Source organism: Cotesia glomerata, linkage group LG5, assembly GCF_020080835.1.
Source record: "Cotesia glomerata isolate CgM1 linkage group LG5, MPM_Cglom_v2.3, whole genome shotgun sequence".
Taxonomy (NCBI): domain Eukaryota; kingdom Metazoa; phylum Arthropoda; class Insecta; order Hymenoptera; family Braconidae; genus Cotesia; species Cotesia glomerata.
Window position 1 is genome coordinate 5,478,703 of NC_058162.1, and position 19,404 is coordinate 5,498,106.

The window sequence follows — 19,404 nt, forward strand, 5'->3', positions numbered from 1 at the left end:
TTGATTTGCAAATTGTTGTTCCTAAGCAGTTATTTAAAATTTGGTCATTTATAATTCAAATCTTATAATCTTTGCAATTCTTTGAGAAACTTTTTCTTCAAAAGTTAATTTTTTTTCCAAAATTTGTTCTAAATAGTTTTAAATTTATTATTGAATTTTGTTTTTAATTCATAAATTAAGTTATACATTATTAGTGTTATTATATTATTTTATTAAAAATCAATTTTCTTTATTTGAAAAATCTACTTCCATTTCGGCTGCCGAATGGCTTTTTTTTTTTATTACAATTTTTTTCGTAACAATTTAGTTGTTATAAAAATCTATAAATTGAACAGATGTCTTTTAATTTCATTGTCATTTTAATTTTCTTCTTTTTTTGTGTCTCAACAATTAAGTAATTGTTATTCTTAAAATAAATTTAGTATTAATAACTATTTACATTATTCGAGCTGTCAAAAACACAAAGATGGCGGTTTAGCGCCATCTGTTGGCTAAATTTGAAACTTAATCACCAATCCACGATGGTAACAGTTTTCTGTATATATTTATTTAAATGTCACTCAACCTCTCTCCTTCCAATCAACAATAGATAGGATCCATTTGACTGTCGTGTGGCTCCGCCTATTATAATCGGCCTCTGAAATAAATTTCATCACAAAGAAAAGCGTTCTTAATAAAAGTCAAGAACAAGATTATAGTTTTATTTTCTACGGTTTCTTTTAAATTACCCTAGTTAAGACACTGACATAAAAGTAATAAAATAATAATAACAAAGTGCCCTAGAAGTAGTCGAAGTGAGCCGATATAAATTAAATCGCAATGCAGTGTTTGAGGTGAATTTGTAGACAGAAGTAAAAAAATACCGGGATAAACAGCCATGGTTATAAATTACTCATGGGGCCCAAGATTAACGACACCAGCAGATCCTATAGCCGGATAATGCCAACAGACAACCAGTAAGTGTCGAAAAATATTTTAGAAATTAAAATAATAAAATTTTTATTTAATTAACGGGTGGTTATTTTTGGCGGGCTGCAATGCGCAAAAGCTAAAATTGTATTTGTCAATACTTTTCTTACCTGACATATCACGTGCAGCATATACTTTATCTTTTTTTATCTATTTATTTAATTACCATATATTTAATTAATCTCATATTTTATTCACCTTTTAGGAAGTCAATTTAATAAATGTCATAAAAAGTTTATTTAATGAAATTATTTTGCAAGTTATAGAATAAGTGCTATAGATTTGTTGGAAATGTCAACTATGACGGTGAAAAGATACTCTATAAAGTTTACGGTTACTGACCTCATGTATGACGTCATTGATTACGTCCATTGTCACTTGTCGTATTTTTTATTGTCTAAAAAAATTCAGCTCTTGCGATTAAGCATTTCTTAATGCTCCAGCGAATTTAGTCGCACTGACGCAATTTTTTTATTATATTAAAGTGACCATTTTTTAATTTTATTTAACAAAAAAATTTGATCCGAAAAATCATTTTTAAAAAATTGCATTTTTAATTTATTAAATGTTCTAAATGTCAATTTTTTTCTTATTTTTTTTATGCAGTAATTTATTAGAAAAATTCTTAAAATTATTTAATATCTGATAATGACAATAAAGTTAGCCGACATCTGAAAATTTTTAGAATTTTTTTTATTGAAAAGATTATTACAAAAATTTTTTTTTTTAATTTCGTTTGTGAAAAATTTGAAAAACTGTAAGTGCAATTTAAAAAAAATATATTTTAGTTGTAATTTAATAAGTTAAGCGAAATCAATAAAATAAAAAATGTCGGCTATTTTCATTATTGTTATCTGATAAATTAATTTTTTTTAGGAGTATTGCTGAATAACTTTTACATAGTTCCACAAAAATAACAATCAATTTTTTTCAGTACTCTCATAAAATAATAAGTATCAGTAAAAAAATTTTGTCTACTTATGCAAGAAGACGTAAAACTTTTTGCATAATTTTAACTTTAAATTTTTCTGAGTAAATTGATTCAACTTGTCTCTAAATCTTTTTATTGGACATTAGAGAAACTTTAAATCCCCGCGTACGATAAATTAAACTAAATTATTATTTGCTCTTTCAAATTTGATAAATCTTAGTTATTTTTTATTTTAAAAAATATCGCGGTTAAATAAATTTATATTTTAGTTATTTAATATATATTTATACAAGTATTATCCCAACAAAAATATTTATAAAATTCCAAACGATAAATTTATTTACTTTAGTTAAGAAACGAATGTTAAAAAAAAACGTTGTATTAAATTGATTTTTTATTCATTGCGTCGTATAAAATCTGATATTTCTTTTCGTGTTTCTATAAATAGAATTACGATAAATTTACACGCTAAAAAAAAAATATTTTCCGCTAACATATTTGAGCCTTAAAATACACTTGTAGAAATAACTGTTTACCAGGAACATTAGACTATAGAGCAACACACTTATCTAAAATTTAAATTTTCTATAAAAAGTACCCATGGGAGATGAAGAGATAAGCGCCAGGACACTTATTTGTAGCTAATTTTAACGTCAACTCAAACATGACAGATATCTCTGTACATGAGTTATCTTTTATCTTGACAGTTCTATACAGTAATCTTGACCTCATTTGCTCGTAAAATTTGCCAGGGTAGCCCTTGGCCATCTACCCTCGGCAAACATACTTTTTTTTCTATTCATTTTCAATGACTGACTATTTTTACACAATAATAATAGAAAATACATTTTTAGATTTGTATTTAATTATTTGTCAATAAATTTAACTATAAGCTCCTATTTATAGTTTTTATACCAACCCTAGTTATTTTTATTCATTTCTTTTCTTCAAACTCACCGGAAGCTTTTAATTTATTTACACTAAACAATATTACTTACATAAATTTCGGATAATCTTGTTCGCGGAATATTTAAAATTTATTTTTATTTATGTGCGTCGTAGCTTAAAAAAAACTAGAATTTATAAGAATAAATAAATAAAAATTTTTTTTTTATAATAAAAATAAATATTAAAATACTTAAGCTACACGGAAAAAAGTAAACTGTAAAATTCACTCGGATTCCGGTTAATTTTTATAGTTTCAAAAAGTATAGCGGACATCGGGGTGACACAAATATAAATATTACGAAACTTAATAAAGAAAGTGTAAAAGCCACAATTTATAATTTAATATCGAAAATGTGATTAGTAGCTGTCACTATAGTAAATAACGACTCTCTCATCTTAAAAAATTACAGTTTCAAACAGTAAAAATTGTCGTTTCAATATATAGTCTATACTATGAGGAGAAGGGTAAAGTCTCATACTCGGAAAATTTAACATTTGAAAAAGTAAAAATTCTACTCTTAAAATATATATTTTACCAGTCCAAGCAAATCAATAATTATAGTTTGATTTTTAGTGTTGCGTTTAAAATTTACCATTTTACTTTGTAAATATTGACGTTGCTTGTATAGAAATTTAGTAACTGTAGTTGATATTTTTTACATATCATGCGATCATTTTTTAGGTACGAAATGATAAATATTAAAGTCAAAATTCTTAATTATTAGACTTAAACATTTTCGACTTTCACATAGCGAATATTACTGTTTGAAATAGTATTTTCTTCCATGTAAATAATAAATTGTAGCATTTAGATAATGAATATTATAAAGTAATTGTTAAAATAACGATTTTACTGTTCGGAATGGTAATTTTTTCTAGTTGATCATTACTTATTATAAATCGACTATTATTTATTACAGTTTAATTTTTTTCGTGTGTCACTATAATAAACAACGACTCTCTCATCTTAAAAAATTACAGCTTCAAACAGTAAAAATTGCTGTTTCAATATATAGTCTATACTATGAAGAAAAGAGGAAGGTCTCACACTCGAAAAATTTAACATTTAAAACAGTAAAAATTCTACTCTTAAAATATATATTTTACCAGTCTAAGCAAATCAATAATTATAGTTTGATTTTTAGCGTTACGTTTTAAATTTACCATTTTACTTTGTAAATATTGACGTTGCTTGTATAGAAATTTAGTAACTGTAGTTGATATTTTTTACATATCATGCGATCATTTTTTAGGTACGAAATGATAAATATTAAAGTCAAAATTCTTAATTATTAGACTTTAACATTTTCGACTTTCACATAGCGAATATTACTGTTTTAAATAGTATTTTCTTCCATGTGAATAATAAATTGTAGCATTTAAATGATAAATATTATAAAGTAATTGTTAAAATAACGATTTTACTGTTACACTGATAAAAGGATTTATTAACGACTAATAATTTAATTTATTTGAAGACAATTATTTAATTTATTAAATTTTAATAAATATTTTTTAACATTCAATAAATATTTATTTGGGAGGAACATTCATTTATTAATAGTTAATAAGTATTTATTAATAGTTAGTAAATATTTATTAAGAGTAAATAAATATTTTGTTGAGCGAATTTGTTTTGCTTGCAATGTCATATAGTATGAAGATTGCTTATAAACAAAAATCATCTTTATAAATTATTTGCATTAATTGTATTACATTATAATAACGTTTATTGTAACATACCAAATTCTATCACAGCTCATAGTTATGTTTTATATTTTTCAATATTATAAAGGTTAATTTATTTAGTGAATTGAATTATTATCATGTATTCCAGCTATAGAGTTATAAAAAGTGTCCAAAAAAATTGCTATTTTTGCTTTTGATTTTAAATAAATATTTGTTAATAGTTAACAAATATTCATTTTAACCATAAATAAATATTTATTAACAGTTAATAAACTGTACTTAATAATTACTTATTAACTGTTAATAAATATTTGTTAACTGTTAAAAAATATTTATTAAACCCTATGATGTTAAAAAATGATTCATTAACAGTTAATAAAGCTTATTAAATATAAACAAATTCTTCTATCAATATAGAAATGGTAATTTTTCCCAGTTGATCATTACTTATTATAAATCGACTGTTAATTACAGTTTACTTTTTTCCGTGTATAATTTAGTCATTAAAGTTTAAATAAAATGCATAAATATAAAGTAAAATTCTGAAAAAAGATCTAAAATTCCTCCGGTAATGAGTAATGAGACTACTCGGTAGGTTACGTGTCGAAAACAGAGTATTACGCAGCTCTAGGTTCTATCGATTTTCTGACAAAACTACTCTTTACCCCCCGAAGTTACCCTTATTCTCTTTTCCCTACCGATTGCTCGAAAATCACAGAGCAGAGAATCCGTGCATGAGTTTCCCTTTGCTCAGCAGCCTCCTCAGTGATAAAAGGATGTGCAATGTGCCTATATATCAGTATTATAGTCCAGCACATAACACATAAAACGATGTATGTAGGCATAATCGATTCATCGAACTAGAGCACCTGATATTTTCACATACTCTCGGCTCTCTGCTCTCGGTCCAGACCGCAAACTCTTGAGCTTTTCAAAGCTACGTGTGGGATTGCGGTCTAGTTTGTACAATGTCCCGTACTGACGTTTACCGATTAAATAAATCTTTCTACCCAATAATAGACGAATTCTATACAATATTATGTAACACATAACACTGTCAGCTCCATTGTAGGCGTAAATACCAGAGAGAAGAGAATCTACTGAAAAGTTTCTCTATTTCAAAATTATACAATGTATATTCAGCTCCACTCATTTAAAAGTCATCAACATGACCCGAGATTATTTTGCTGGTAATTAAATTTATTCAATCGCAAGGATAAAAATAATTGAATGGATAAATTGTAATCGATTATAGGTTTAACTGAGCTCAAGAGCGTCCATGATTGAGATATAGTTATGTCATCCCAGTAATGTCGATTAAGTACCAACTTAAATAGAGATTAATGATTTGACCTTTTATCCTTATCATCCAGTTAATTCAATCGCGTTGATAAAAATTATTATAATTTTTAATCTTTTATTTTTAAAACAAACTCTTGTTTAGAAATTCATTTCTAAATATTTTTAGTTAAATCACCAAACTAAAATTTTAAGTTATCTGTAATCTGTATTGATACACAGAAAAAAAGGTTCACTTGAGCCAAGGAAATATTTTTCCTAATTATTTTTTTGAGTGAAAAAAAAATTTTTTTTTGACACAAGAAATTTCACTTATTCCAGCAAAATTAATTCTCTTACTTTAAGAAATACGTATCTTGATCCAAGAAAATTTATTTAAGTCAAGAAAATTTTCTTGTTTTGAAAAAATTCAGCCTCTTGCTCCAAAAAATTTAGTTCTTGATAGAAGTAAATTTTCTTGTCTTGAGAAAATTTCTCTCTTGCTCCAAAAAATTAAATATAAAGATAGAAGTAAATTTTCATTAATATTTTTATTGATTAACATGTCAAATGGGAAGATCAAATAATATTGAATCATTTTTTTTCATTCAATATGTATAATTGCACGCTAAAATAATATAAAATGGATATCAAATATTCAAGAGAAAAATTTTCTCAAGGTGAGAAAATTTTTTTCTCAGCTGAAGTAGGCGGCATTGCTTCCCTAAAGTATCTAAAAATCTTGATCAAATATAAAAATTTATTGTATCAAGTATTTATGATAATTTTAATTAAGAAAAAATTATTTCCACCAAGAATAGAATTTAAAGAAAAATTTTTACTTCGGCCAACACAACTTTGGTCTTCCTTCAGGCACCCGAAAATTTTCTTGAGCCAAGAATTTTGTTCTCCAGTCAAGAAATTTTTTTTTCTGTATAAATTATGTTGTTCTTTTTTACTCCGTCAAAAATATACATTAAGTATATATTAAGTTACAAAAATTTTATTAAATTAAGTTTCCAATATGTAAAATATAAAATGGAACCTTTTTTTTGCCATCTGGCTAATTAAGGCTTTAGCATAAATAAATATAGTTATCTATTTGTTTAAAACTCGAATTAAATACACAGTAAAAAATTTTTCGTCATTGTGTAGAGTGTTAAAATTTGTGTGTTGAATATTACACTCTTAAGTGTAGAATTTAACATTCTCATGTGTTGATTTAATGATTTAACACACTAGAATGTTAAATTCTACACACTAGAGTGTAATATTCAACACACAAATTTTAACACTCTACACAATTACGAAAAATTTTTTACTGTATAGCTTGTTTTGTTGCTGGTACCTAAAAATAAAAAATTCACTAATTAATTTCACTTGTTAATTTTATAGCAGTCTTTAAATATTTAAAAACTTACTTGGATATTAAATATTTAATAGAGCACTCTGGTTTAATGCTTCGCATATACCTTTCAATTAGTTATTCTTTTCTAATAACCACTTTAGTAAAAAAACCACATGAGTAAAAATTCAAGTGCCCTCATTACTTAATACTTCTCAATTTAAAAATCACACGGATATTGGACTATTATTTCACTAGTTCCGTTAATTTATTTGCAGTAATAATTGAAGTTCTTTTCAAAGAGTTTTTTGTAATAATATATTTTATCGAAATAAAATAAAATAAAATATTGGGTACCATAAAAAATAAAAAGTGTCATAGAGTAGCATTATATCCTTGTATCGGAATTCCATAAAAGCCGGCTGATGTTTTATCGTTTGATTCTATCCCATTTTTCAATAAAATGAAATTTATAGAACATATATTATCGATAAGAATACTAGAGTTTTGATGAATATCTTATATATAAACATAAAGCAAACAAAATTTATCCATACTGGGTAGCTTCCTGTTAATATAACTGTGAAGCTAACGGACTATCAACATTATTGCTCCGCGCACGCTTGTACATGTACACACATCTACAAGTGCTTCTGGTGTAAGTACATCTCATAAAGCTACACAGATCACGTACATATCTAATGTCCAATATATTTATTATAAAGTTTACTTTTTAGATTGTACCAATAGATCCATCGTTACTTTTAATCGTTTTTCTTCACAAGTAAATGTCATTTGATGAAGATAAAATAATTATTTTTGAATGATCTAGATACAGAAGAAATGAATGAAGCTATAAAAATCGGTTATGCAATGATTTAATGCTGACGACTCTTATAACGCATGACGAGTGCAGTTAGGTAATGCCGTGTCATCGTCATCTTCATTTTGTATCTGAATTTTCAGTCTCTTTTATTACCACGTCGATGCAAATTTATATCCGAACAGAAATTTAGTGATTACATAGATCCAAAGATGATTTTACTGGGTCAAAATTTCCTGAACAATAATCAGGGAATAAAAATCGCTTGTGTGATTAATCGACTTATTTACTATTTTCTCATGATAAAGTGGGTCAACTTTGAGGTCTGGTGGTTTGTTGGTGATGGTCCTTACACCATGAATCGCTTGCAATAAGTCATTAACTGATAAATCGATATCTGGAACAAAATCATCCGATAATTCTTTTGCTAAATTATTATAAATATATAGTAATAAAGTGAATGTGTAATATTTCCTGTACTTACAGTAATTATTTAAATTCTCGCTATTTTATATCATAAAAAAAATCTAATTATAATTTTAGACATGTATAATTATAAATCTGAAATAAAATATTGCTGTTGAAAAAATGGATAGATAAAATGTTTAGTTAATTAAAAAAATTATTAAGTATATAAATAAATATAAATAATACTCCTTTTTTATACCTTAACTTTCATAAAAATTAAAGTAATTATACTTTAACTGACAAATTTTATGAAAGTACTTATAAATCCTGCAAAAGGTTTAAAAAAAACTTAATAATGATTAAAGTTCCGTTTTCGAGCAATTTGTTTTGTTTTTGATAAATCTTTTTATCCTGGTGGTGTTACTGTCACTCAATTACGGTAAATCCTTTGTCGACGGCGTATAAACTAAACTAGTTTAAAAGTAATTATCATCATCATTATGTTTATGTTATAAAGGAATTAAAAAGTTTAGTTTATTGTGATGAGCACGCGATCGTTATTTTTTTTGGGAGTAAATAAATTTTTAATGAACTAGTTTAAAATAAGATTGATAAATTAGTGATTTAGGAGTTATCTGGAGACAACCCGTGCCTCGCGTGACTAACTATTTTGAGTTTCGGTACATAATCTTGTTTTGCCTTGCCCTCGACTTTCTCGCAGAATCGATGACTCAAGGTCGCTGCAGATGTATGTGTCTGCTAAGCTAAAAAAAAAAATTTTTTTCTTGGCTTACATTATATTAGTTATCATTTTATTTACATATTTTTGTATAAACATATTGAGTTCAAACTTACACTAATAGAAGGATTTATTAACTATTAATAATTTAATTTATTTGAAGACAATAATTTAATTTATTAAATTTTATTAAATATTTTTTAACATACAATAAATATTTATTTGTAAGAAAAGTACATTTATTAATAGTTAATAAGTATTTATTAATAGTTAATAAATATTTCTTAACAGTTAATAAATATTTTGTTGAGTGAATTTGTTTCCCTTGCAATGTCATATGATATCAAGATTTTTTATAAACAAAAATCATCTTTATAAATTATTTGCATTAATTATATTACATTATAATAACGTTTATTGTAACATACCAAATTCTATCACAGCTCATAGCTATGTTTTATATTTTTCAATATTAAAAAGGTAAATTTATTTTGTAAATTTAATTATTATCATGTATTTCAGCGATAGAGTTATAAAAAGTGTCAAAAAAAATTGCTATTTTTGCTTTTGATTTTAAATAAATATTTGTTAACAGTTATATTAACAAATATTAATTAACCATTAATAAATATTTATTAACAGTTAATAAACTGTACTTAATAATTACTTATTAACTGTTAATAAATATTTGTTAACAGTTAACAAATATTTATTAATATTTAATAAATCGTATATAATAAATAATTTATTAACTGTTAATAAATATTTATTAAACCCTATGATGGTAAAAAGTTATTTATTAACAGTTAATAAAGCTTATTAAATATAAACGAATCCTTCTATCAGTGTACCAATTTTTAATGTTCAAGTAGCCAAGTGAGGTCACAGGGTAATGAAGGTTCGTGATAAAATTAAGTCTGGTATAAATTATTTTTCTCAGCATCAAGAATTAATTTCAAATTCAATTTCCTATTATTTTTTTCCTTTTATTACAACTATTCTTGCATTGAATAGATTTAAATACGGCCACTGAGTCTGTAAATTGATTTACTCTGTGAATGCTTGCTTTTTTAAATCCTTTCATATTGAAAAAATTTTTTTAATTATAAATTAGTTATGAAATATTTAATAAACATATAAACCAATTAGAATTTCATTTAAAATATAAAATCTAATTAAAACAGATTGTACAAAAAACTTCTTTGAATTATTTCAATGCTTGAGAAATAAATTGTCTTGTAAAAATTCCCGAGAATAATAAAGCGAATATTTTAATTAAATACACAGATAAGAATATTTAAAAAAATTAACACGAGCCAACAATACCTTGTGAGTAGAAGAATCACAGAATATAAATCTAGACTATCCTTGTCGCTAGATACAGAGGTTTGAATAATTCTTACAATTTAAGTGAGTGTCTTCGGTTGCACCGGACAATTATCTTAATGCACTCGAGTTTAAAGAGACGCGATTCGTGCTTTTGAATTCTTAATGCGTGCCGGCGAATTAAATATGCCCTTGTATTATCATTTTAAAGACGGAAAATTTTAATAAAAAATTATTATTTACCATCAAATACAATAAACAGTCTTTATATTTTTTTTATTAATTAAAATACACTTACCAAGTCTATCCACATTCATAATTTATCACTATGATTTATATTTATAATTAACAACATATTTCTTCACGTGTTATTAATTTTATATTCATATTTACATGATAAATTTCAAACTTTTTGAATGAGTTTCTCTGAGCTTTATTTATATATTCTAAGAAATGGATGAGAATTTCTCGTTGAACATCGTTCGTCAACCTGATTTCATTTTTTCCGCGAACTTAACTCTTGTTTACTATTAATAGTCTGTGACATCGTGAAAATTCAAAATTAGTAGTCAACTAAATTATTATAAAATCCCCGAAATTAATATTTCAAACTTACCATGTTCTTGGAAAATTATTTTCATATTTTATTCATCAGTTTTCCCTGGTATAAATTTTTTTATGATGCTGAAATTTAGAAAAATCTGATAATTTTATAATACTAAAGTTAGCCGACATTTTTAATTTTTTTTCAAAAATTAAATTAAAACAAAAAAACATTTTTTAAAAATTGCACTCATAGTTATTCAAGTTTTTTACAAATGCAATTTTTTATTTTATTTTTTTTGTAATAATTTTTTCATTAAAAAAAAATTCTAAAAATTTTTAAATGTCAGCTAACTTAATTTTCATTAATTTTATAATATTAAAGTTAGCCGACGTTTCTATTTTTTTTTTTTATTTTTTTCCATTTATTAAATTGGAGCAAAAAAAATTTTTTAAAAATTGCACTTAAAGTTTTTAAAATTTTTTACAAATGAAATTTTTTTTCTTATTTTTTTTGTAATAATTTTTTTAATAAAAAAAAATCTAAAAATTTTTAAATGTCGGCTAACTGAATTTTCATGATAATTTTTATAAAACTTTTAACTAAAATAAATTATTTTAAGAATTTCTTCTTTAGAATCTCTAAAAAATTATAAATGCAATTTTTTAAAATAATACTAAAGTTAGCCGACATTTTTAATTTCTTGATCTTTCATTTATTTATTAATTTAGAACTAAAAAATATTTTTAAAAAATTGAACTTATAGTTTTTCTAGTTTTTAACAAATGTAATTTTTTTTTTATTTGTAATAATTTTTTCAAAAAAAAATTTTTAACAATTATTAGATGTCAGCTAAATTTATTTTCATTTTTTAAAAATCATTTTTTAGACCTGATTTATTTTTTATAAAAAATTGTATCTGTCGATTCCAATTTCATTTTTTTCGCTGATAAATCCAATTATTTTCCTGTAAGTCATGAATAAATTTCAATTGTCATCTCTCTAATTAGAAGTTATCTGAAAAAAAAGGTCATTAGTCTAAAAAGAATTATTAATGACATTGAAGTTAGCAGTCACTAGAGAATTTTTTAATTTTTTTTTAACAAAAAAATTTGCTCCAAAAAATTATTTAAAAAAAATTGCATTTTTTATTTTTTAAAATTTCTAAATGTCAATTTTTTTTATATTTTTTTTTTGCCATAATTTATTTGTTAAAAAAATTCTAAGAATTATTAAATATCTGCTAAATTTATCATCATGAATTATTAAACCGAATAAGTACACTGATAGAAATATTTATTTTTATTAAATAATGTTCGTTAATAATTAACAAATCATTTATTAGAAACCACTTTTTAATATTAAACAAATGTCTCTTAGTATTTAAAATGATTTGTTTGTATTTTATAAATCTGATATTCATTTATTTAATATTAATAAATCCTAATATAAAATCCTAATATAAATCCTAATATAAAATTGAGATGAAATGTATGTGGCATCAAACTATTCGTAACGTGATTGGTCAAATATATCATAAGCATGAAAATATATGCAAATGCTACAGTCAGGCGCGCTTGCGCGCGCAAATTCAAATTCTAGTCTTTTTAAATACTAAGAGATATTTGTTAAGGACTAAAAAATGGCTTCTAATAAATGATTTGTTAAATAGTAACAAATATTTTTAACTATAAACAAATCCTTCTATCAGTGTAGTTAAAAAAAAAAAAAAAAAAAAAGCTGTGAAGTAGATAGATAACTAAGCAGTATTTTTGTCACATTAAAAAGAAACCTTGAACTATGGAATTTTTTTAAAATAAATTCCCAAACAGATGTATCAAAAACATGAAAAAAGTGTGATGTTTTATAACTATGTATAGTAGCGTAGCACGAGTAGGGGGTGAAAATGCAGCGCGTGAGGTCGATGCGGGAGGGACGAGAAGTCGGTGGGGATGGCGTCAGAGTGGTCGACATCCAGCGATCCAGCGGTTGGTCCTCTTGATTGCAGTCAGTCGACAAGTAGACGTTGTATAAGTGAGCGGTTTGTTTACATATTATTAAATACAAGTTCAATGTTATTTATTTGGTGTTAAAAAATTTGTTATTGGTTAATTGACAGCTCCCGGCATTTTTTAAAAATAATTTTATCAAAATGGAGGATCAAGTGTTGTTATAAAGTCAGCGTACGTTGCTGTCATTAACAAAATTGAGTTTAAAGAAGATGATATAATAATAAAGACAAAAAAAATTTGTTGTTGGGTTATCGAACTTTTATTGTCTGAAGACTAAAACAATAATAGTAGATACAAGTCTCGATTAATGACACGAAGAGTCCAGTATCTGTGAGCAGAGTGTGAACACGCGACCTAGATCAGTACGTTGAACTGATCTGTATGAACTAGCTGTGAATAATAAAATATTATTAGTTTATATTAAATATTAAATAAATAATATAAATTACTTTATATTATATAAAATAAAACAATTTATTGAGCAATTGTTTAGTGAAAGTTTGTGATTCAACATAACTTTGTTATTAATCTTTGAAAGGCCGCTGATAACACTAATGAGTGATTGAAGTGATAACAAATAGTATTGATAGTTAGTTTAAAGTTTATTGTTATTATAAATAATTAGTTTGAGGACGGTGACGGAAAAATACAAAGAGGGGAAACTGAAAGACAAGTTGGAGGTCAAAAAAATTTCGTCTATTATGCGTAAAGTGAAGGAAGCTATGAAGAGCAAAGCTGTCAGCTGACTAGCAGAGTTATTCCGCGTTCCAGCGGGAGTTGATCAAATAAATCGTCATCGAAACTGCAATAAAGATAATCCAGAACAGAAACAAGAGCCCAGGTGTTCAGTAATGACTTTCAGCACGGCGTTTCATGCCGACAAATCTCCTCTTGACAGTCATTCAGTCATGCATCGGTATTGTTTATCTTTTTAATTGTTTAATTATTATTTTTTTTTTCTTAGTTTCCTGAGGATGAATGTTTATGTCACTTCCAGTTTTATCTTCGCAGTGTTGACTGTAAATTAGATTTAAGTTTGTAAACTTATTTTAATTCTACTTTTTAAATGTAGAATTTATTTATTTATTTTTCTTTGTACGCTTGAGTCAATCTGCTGAGTAATTTTTTAAGAAAATTTATTTTCTTCAGTCTTTTATATATTCAGTGGCTCCTTCCAGGCTTTTCGCTCTAGTCTCAAGAAAAATATTTTGCAATATTATTAATAACACTGTTAATTTTTTAATTTTTTCCAGGCATCGCCAAATAAACTTATTTTTGTGAAATTTTCAAGCCAAAATTTCAAAATTAAAAAATTTATATCTTATTTATTTATTTAATTTAATCGACCCTACACGGAAAAAAGTAAACTGTAATAAATAACAGTCGATTCATAATAAGTAATAATCAACTACTAAAAATTAGCATTTCAAACAGTAAAATCGTGATTTTACTATTCACTTTATAATATTTACAATTTACTCTTTACATGGAAGAATATACTATTTCAAACAGTAATATTCAATATGTAAATGTCTAAAATGTTAAAGTATAATAATTAAGAATTCAGACTTTGAAATTTATCATTTCGTACTTAAAAAATGATCTTATGATATGTAAAAAGTATAAAATAAAGTTAGTAAATTTCTAATACAAGCAACGTCAATATTTACAAAGTAAAATGGTAAATTTTCAACGCAACGCTAAAAATCAAACTATAATTATTAACTTGCTTGAACTGGTAAAATGTATATTTTAAAATTATAATTTTTATTGTTTCAAATGTTAAATTCTCCCAGAGTGAGACCCCCTTCTCTTTCATCTGAGTTCCCCTTCTCATAATATGGACTATATATTGAAATGGCAATTTTTACTGTTTGAAACTGTAATGTTTTAAGATGAAAGAGTCGTTATTTACTACAGTGACAGCTACTAATCACTCATTTTGGATATTAAATTATAAATTGTGGCTTTTACAATTTCTACTTCAAGTTCTGTAATATTTATATTTTTGCCACCCCGATGTCCGCTTTACTGTTTGAAACTATAAAAATTAACCGGAATCCGAGTGAATATTACAGTTTACTTTTTTCCGTGTAGAAAAAGTGTTCCCTAAGGGCCGTAAAGTACAGAGTTTTATATTAATAGTAGGTAATTTTATATAAATCAAAGTATAACATTTTGAAGTTTGTTAATATTAATTGTATTATAATTATAATATCGACGGTCTAATTAGCAATTTGTCTAATTCCTTATTTTTTAGAGCGTGATTTTTTAACATTTTGATGTAGCAATAATCCAATTATAAATTATTTGAATGATTCAAAATATTATACCTTTATTAAATATTAATGATATTAAATGGTTTTTAAAGTGATAATAAATTTTGAATTGTTTTTTTCGTACAAATAGGAGATTCTCTAAAATGGAGTTAGACAATTTGCTAATTAGAACGTCGATATGATTATTATATAAATTATAATTTATATTTTATAATTTAAGAGATATATTAATTGTTGTATAATGCCGATTGGCGTTCGAATAAATAAATAAATAAATGAAATAATTTAAGAAATAAATAAATAAAATATAAAAGTTTATAAAATTAAATCTTGGTCAGCACAATCAATAAACTTAATCAATTCATTGAAGAGATAACGTTATTCGGCTGATAATATTTCCCGATTGGGTAAACTAATTTCAATCAATCAAACAGCACTTGTATTGAAAGCGATAGATAATTCTGATGGAAATTATTATCAATCGGATATCCAGTTGATGAGAACAAGAAGGATGATTGAAATGAAAGAACTAAATTTCTTCAGCGTAAAAAAATATTCTTTTCTTTTTCTGATTGTTTCATTGAAAACAATTTTACTTTATTTTATTTGAACGCCAAACGGAATTATACAACAATTAGTATATTCCTTAAATTATAAGATATAAATTATAAATTTTTTAATTCTGGATTTTGATTTGAAAATTGCACAGAAATAAGTTTATTTGGTCTGGAAAAAATTAAAAAATTAACAGTGTTATTAGTAATATTGCAAAAAATGTTTCCTGAGATTAGAGCGGAAAGTCTGGAAGGAGCCACCAAAAAAGTTCTTGTTTAATTTTGTTCACTCAATTTATTTATTTAAATAAACAAACCCAACAGCTTAGGCCTTTAATTCAAGATTTTAATTATATTGTTTTGTCTTGTAATTGATCATAAATAAATTTTTATTGATTATCAAAACAATTTAAAACTAATCGATAAAGATTATGATATTTTATGATAAGTTTATTTAATTGACTTATATTACACATAATAAAAACACAAATTTATTTTTATAATTAAAGAGTTTGTTTACATAAATTACAAATTAAATAATATCTAAAAATTTGAATAATTACACGTAAAATGTAAATAAGAAAAACAATTATAATTTATAATATTGAAGTCTATTATACCAACGGACATTGGCATCATTGACGTAAATGAAAATTAATTGAGACAATAAAGTTAATTCTCACACAACATACAACATATCCGCATACGTTAACTATATAAGTACGTCTACTTACTACATAATTAGATTTTATAATTGGCAAATCATTCTTTTAAATTATTATACCATATCGTTGATAATAATGAACAAAAATTAAAGTGTAAATTTTATTGTATACTTAAAAATAGAATATTTATGTAAAATTATAATTGTTGATGCTTAGCACAAATTAGTATGAACCTGGACCGGCATCTCTTAAAGCTAGTTATTCAAATTTTGTTAATTTGTTATTTCTTGCTTAAAATGTTAATTTTAAAAAATTAAATGAGCAATAGTAAACACATGAAAGTTATAGTTAATATATTCAAGTTGTATCCAGAAAGTCGTGATGGTAAACTGTACATTTTGAGCCGGTTATCGACCTCGTCTCAACACATCTGCTCACAGAGCTCTTTTTATTTATTTTACTTGACTTTTTTCCCATTTTTACTTTTTTTTTTACTTCTCGTTTTTGCAGTACTCGTGTTTTACTTTTTAAAAACCCCCACAGTGGAATAAAAGCCTCAGTTAAGGCCATCAACAAATACCATTATCCTCCCTATTTCCTCGTTTCTATTTTCGTTAGACAATAAAACTTATTTCTCCAAGGAAATCTTCATTATTTTCATTTGTACATCCAGATAAATTTTTTTTTTATTAATTTTATCATTAAAGTACCAGTTTATAGCGCACTATTCATTCTCAAATGGGACTATAAATCCACAAGAGATAAACTTAATAATTAAGTTTTATACTTTTAGACAGCGCTCACAAAATTTACCTCCAAGATTATCATTAATTATTTTACAAAAGTAATTCAACAATATACACTGAAAAAAAAAATTAACTTGATTCAAGAGAAAAATTCTGGAACTAAGAATATAATTTTGAAGAGGGTAATTGTCTTGAATCAAGTAAAATTTCTTTAAATCAAAAAAAAATTTCCTTAAATCAAGAATTTTTTCTCAAATCAAGAATGTCAAATTCTTCAAAATTATATACTTGATTCAAGAACATTTTTTTTTCTGTGCATGAGTTTTGTTCAAGCCTATTCGCACTAGTCGGACAATTATCAGATATTATTGCCCTGAATAAATAAAATATTTAATAATTGCAGCCATTAAATTTATATTACAATAGAGGTCATAATTTTTCTAAATCTAAAAAACTATTTTTTTTTATTGCATGAAAAATTCTTGGAAATAAATAATCTGAATGTTATCAATCTGTTATTTTCCGTCAACAAATAAAACTAACCTTGAGAATTAAATACTAAACAATTAGATATTTTGATCTGAATCTACGTCGACAAAAATTATTACTGGGATAATGATAGTGATCTTGAAAATATAATTTTAAAAATTTACTTTGATAGGTTAATTTTATTTTACAATTTATATTTTTAAAATAATAATAACAATAAAGCATGTTAAATAAAAATAAGATAAATTACAAATATTTACTAGCTCATTAGCTTATCATTTGGTTGCTTAATAACTGAACAAGTGGGAGACAATAAAAAATTAAAGACACTGTGATATTAAATTAGTCTTTTTGTAAGCCTCGCCCCGGAAACATTTACTCGCATTATTACACTATCATTTTTATATGTTGAATTTAATAAGTAAAATATTTTAGTGTTAATTTGCATAATTTATAATATGTGTCTTTGGAAAATTTTACAAAATAATTGGCTTATTGTACCGAGTAGTGATAATGAATCAAAAGTTTTGCAAATGCATCTCTTTTCAGAGTAAGTCTAATTTCAAATTTGTGTAAAAAAAAAAGCTTAATTTTATCGCTTAATTAAACAAAAGAATTTAAAAATATATAACTACCATCTTTTCACATGCTCATGTACAAAAGGTTCGCTTCTACCTTTTACAGAATGCCTTATGACCGGAAAAAGTTCGAGAACGCAATTACAGTCTCATTAGCAGTGTAAAACGAGGGAAAATAGTTGGGAGCAATTAATAAACTCCCCTGAAGAAAAGAATAAAATCTTTAAAATTTCCATCAATTAAGATAGGGATTATAATTGCTAGACAAAACGTTATAAAGTACGAGCACCTCGGAGGATTTCTTCTGGATAATTTACTGTAATTTAAATTCTCATGCCGTGTAACCGAACCTGTAATAAACAAGATATTATTACCCTCAACGATAAAAATTAAAAAACCACTGTTGGTTTATTTTATTTATTTTAACAGCGTATTGTATTTCTGCCATTAATAAATTCATGCGCTGTGAATTATTAATCTTAATTTATAAGATATATTTAACGATTATTTATTCAACGTTATCATTGGGCTATTATCTTAATGAATAAACATTGTAGAGAAGCCAAGCACTCAACAAAATTGATATTTCTTGGTTTGACATAAAATTAATTTTTTTTACAGACCTAGCACGGTTTCGGGAGAGGAAGGGATGCTTACAGGAAGTTTAGGAGCCAAGTTAAAATGTTCATCACCGATATCACGACTGAGAGTGGAAAAAATCGAGGGTGGATTGATGGTTGCTGGCGTTGTTATTGCCGCAAACTGTCAGATTGCACTTCCTGCATTCGGTTTCCTATTCATGTTTGTTGGAGCAGTTTTAACTGGTGAGCCGTCATTCCGTTTTTATATCTGTAATTTTAACATTTCAAGATTACACGGTACACGATATCTCTTCTGGCACTAAAAAATTACATTTCTTCCCTGGTATCAATTCAAATAATTTTATTTACCCCTTTATTTGATTGTATTTTTTTTTTATAATAATAATACTGACCTCATTTCTCGGTGGAATATATTCTCAACTTTATATTTGATAGTTCTGAGATTTGTAGAACGAACTTAAATATTTAAATCAGTTTGA

At 25.3% G+C, this 19,404-nt stretch overlaps 1 protein-coding gene and 1 long non-coding RNA gene across 5 annotated transcripts in view; one reads left to right on the forward strand and one right to left on the reverse strand.

The window, feature by feature from the left end:
• The first annotated feature begins 645 nt into the window (after window positions 1–645).
• Window positions 646–19,404, forward strand: part of LOC123264836 — a 36,278-nt gene continuing 17,519 nt past the window's right edge. The window contains exons 1-2 of one of the 4 annotated variants that reach the window (XM_044728353.1): window positions 646–956; window positions 18,945–19,147. In XM_044728353.1, the coding sequence (XP_044584288.1) occupies window positions 895–956; window positions 18,945–19,147 (265 nt within the window). In that variant the 5' untranslated portion in view covers window positions 646–894. Of the gene's footprint in view, window positions 957–12,976; window positions 13,929–18,132; window positions 18,296–18,944; window positions 19,148–19,404 lie in introns of those variants that run through there. The other 3 variants (XM_044728352.1, XM_044728351.1, XM_044728350.1) reach the window with 3 other exon arrangements.
• On the reverse strand, window positions 10,114–10,691 carry LOC123264885. The gene is made up of 2 exons (XR_006509440.1): window positions 10,457–10,691; window positions 10,114–10,165 (listed from the first exon to the last, which is right to left on the reverse strand). It is a non-coding gene; the product is annotated as an uncharacterized LOC123264885 (long non-coding RNA).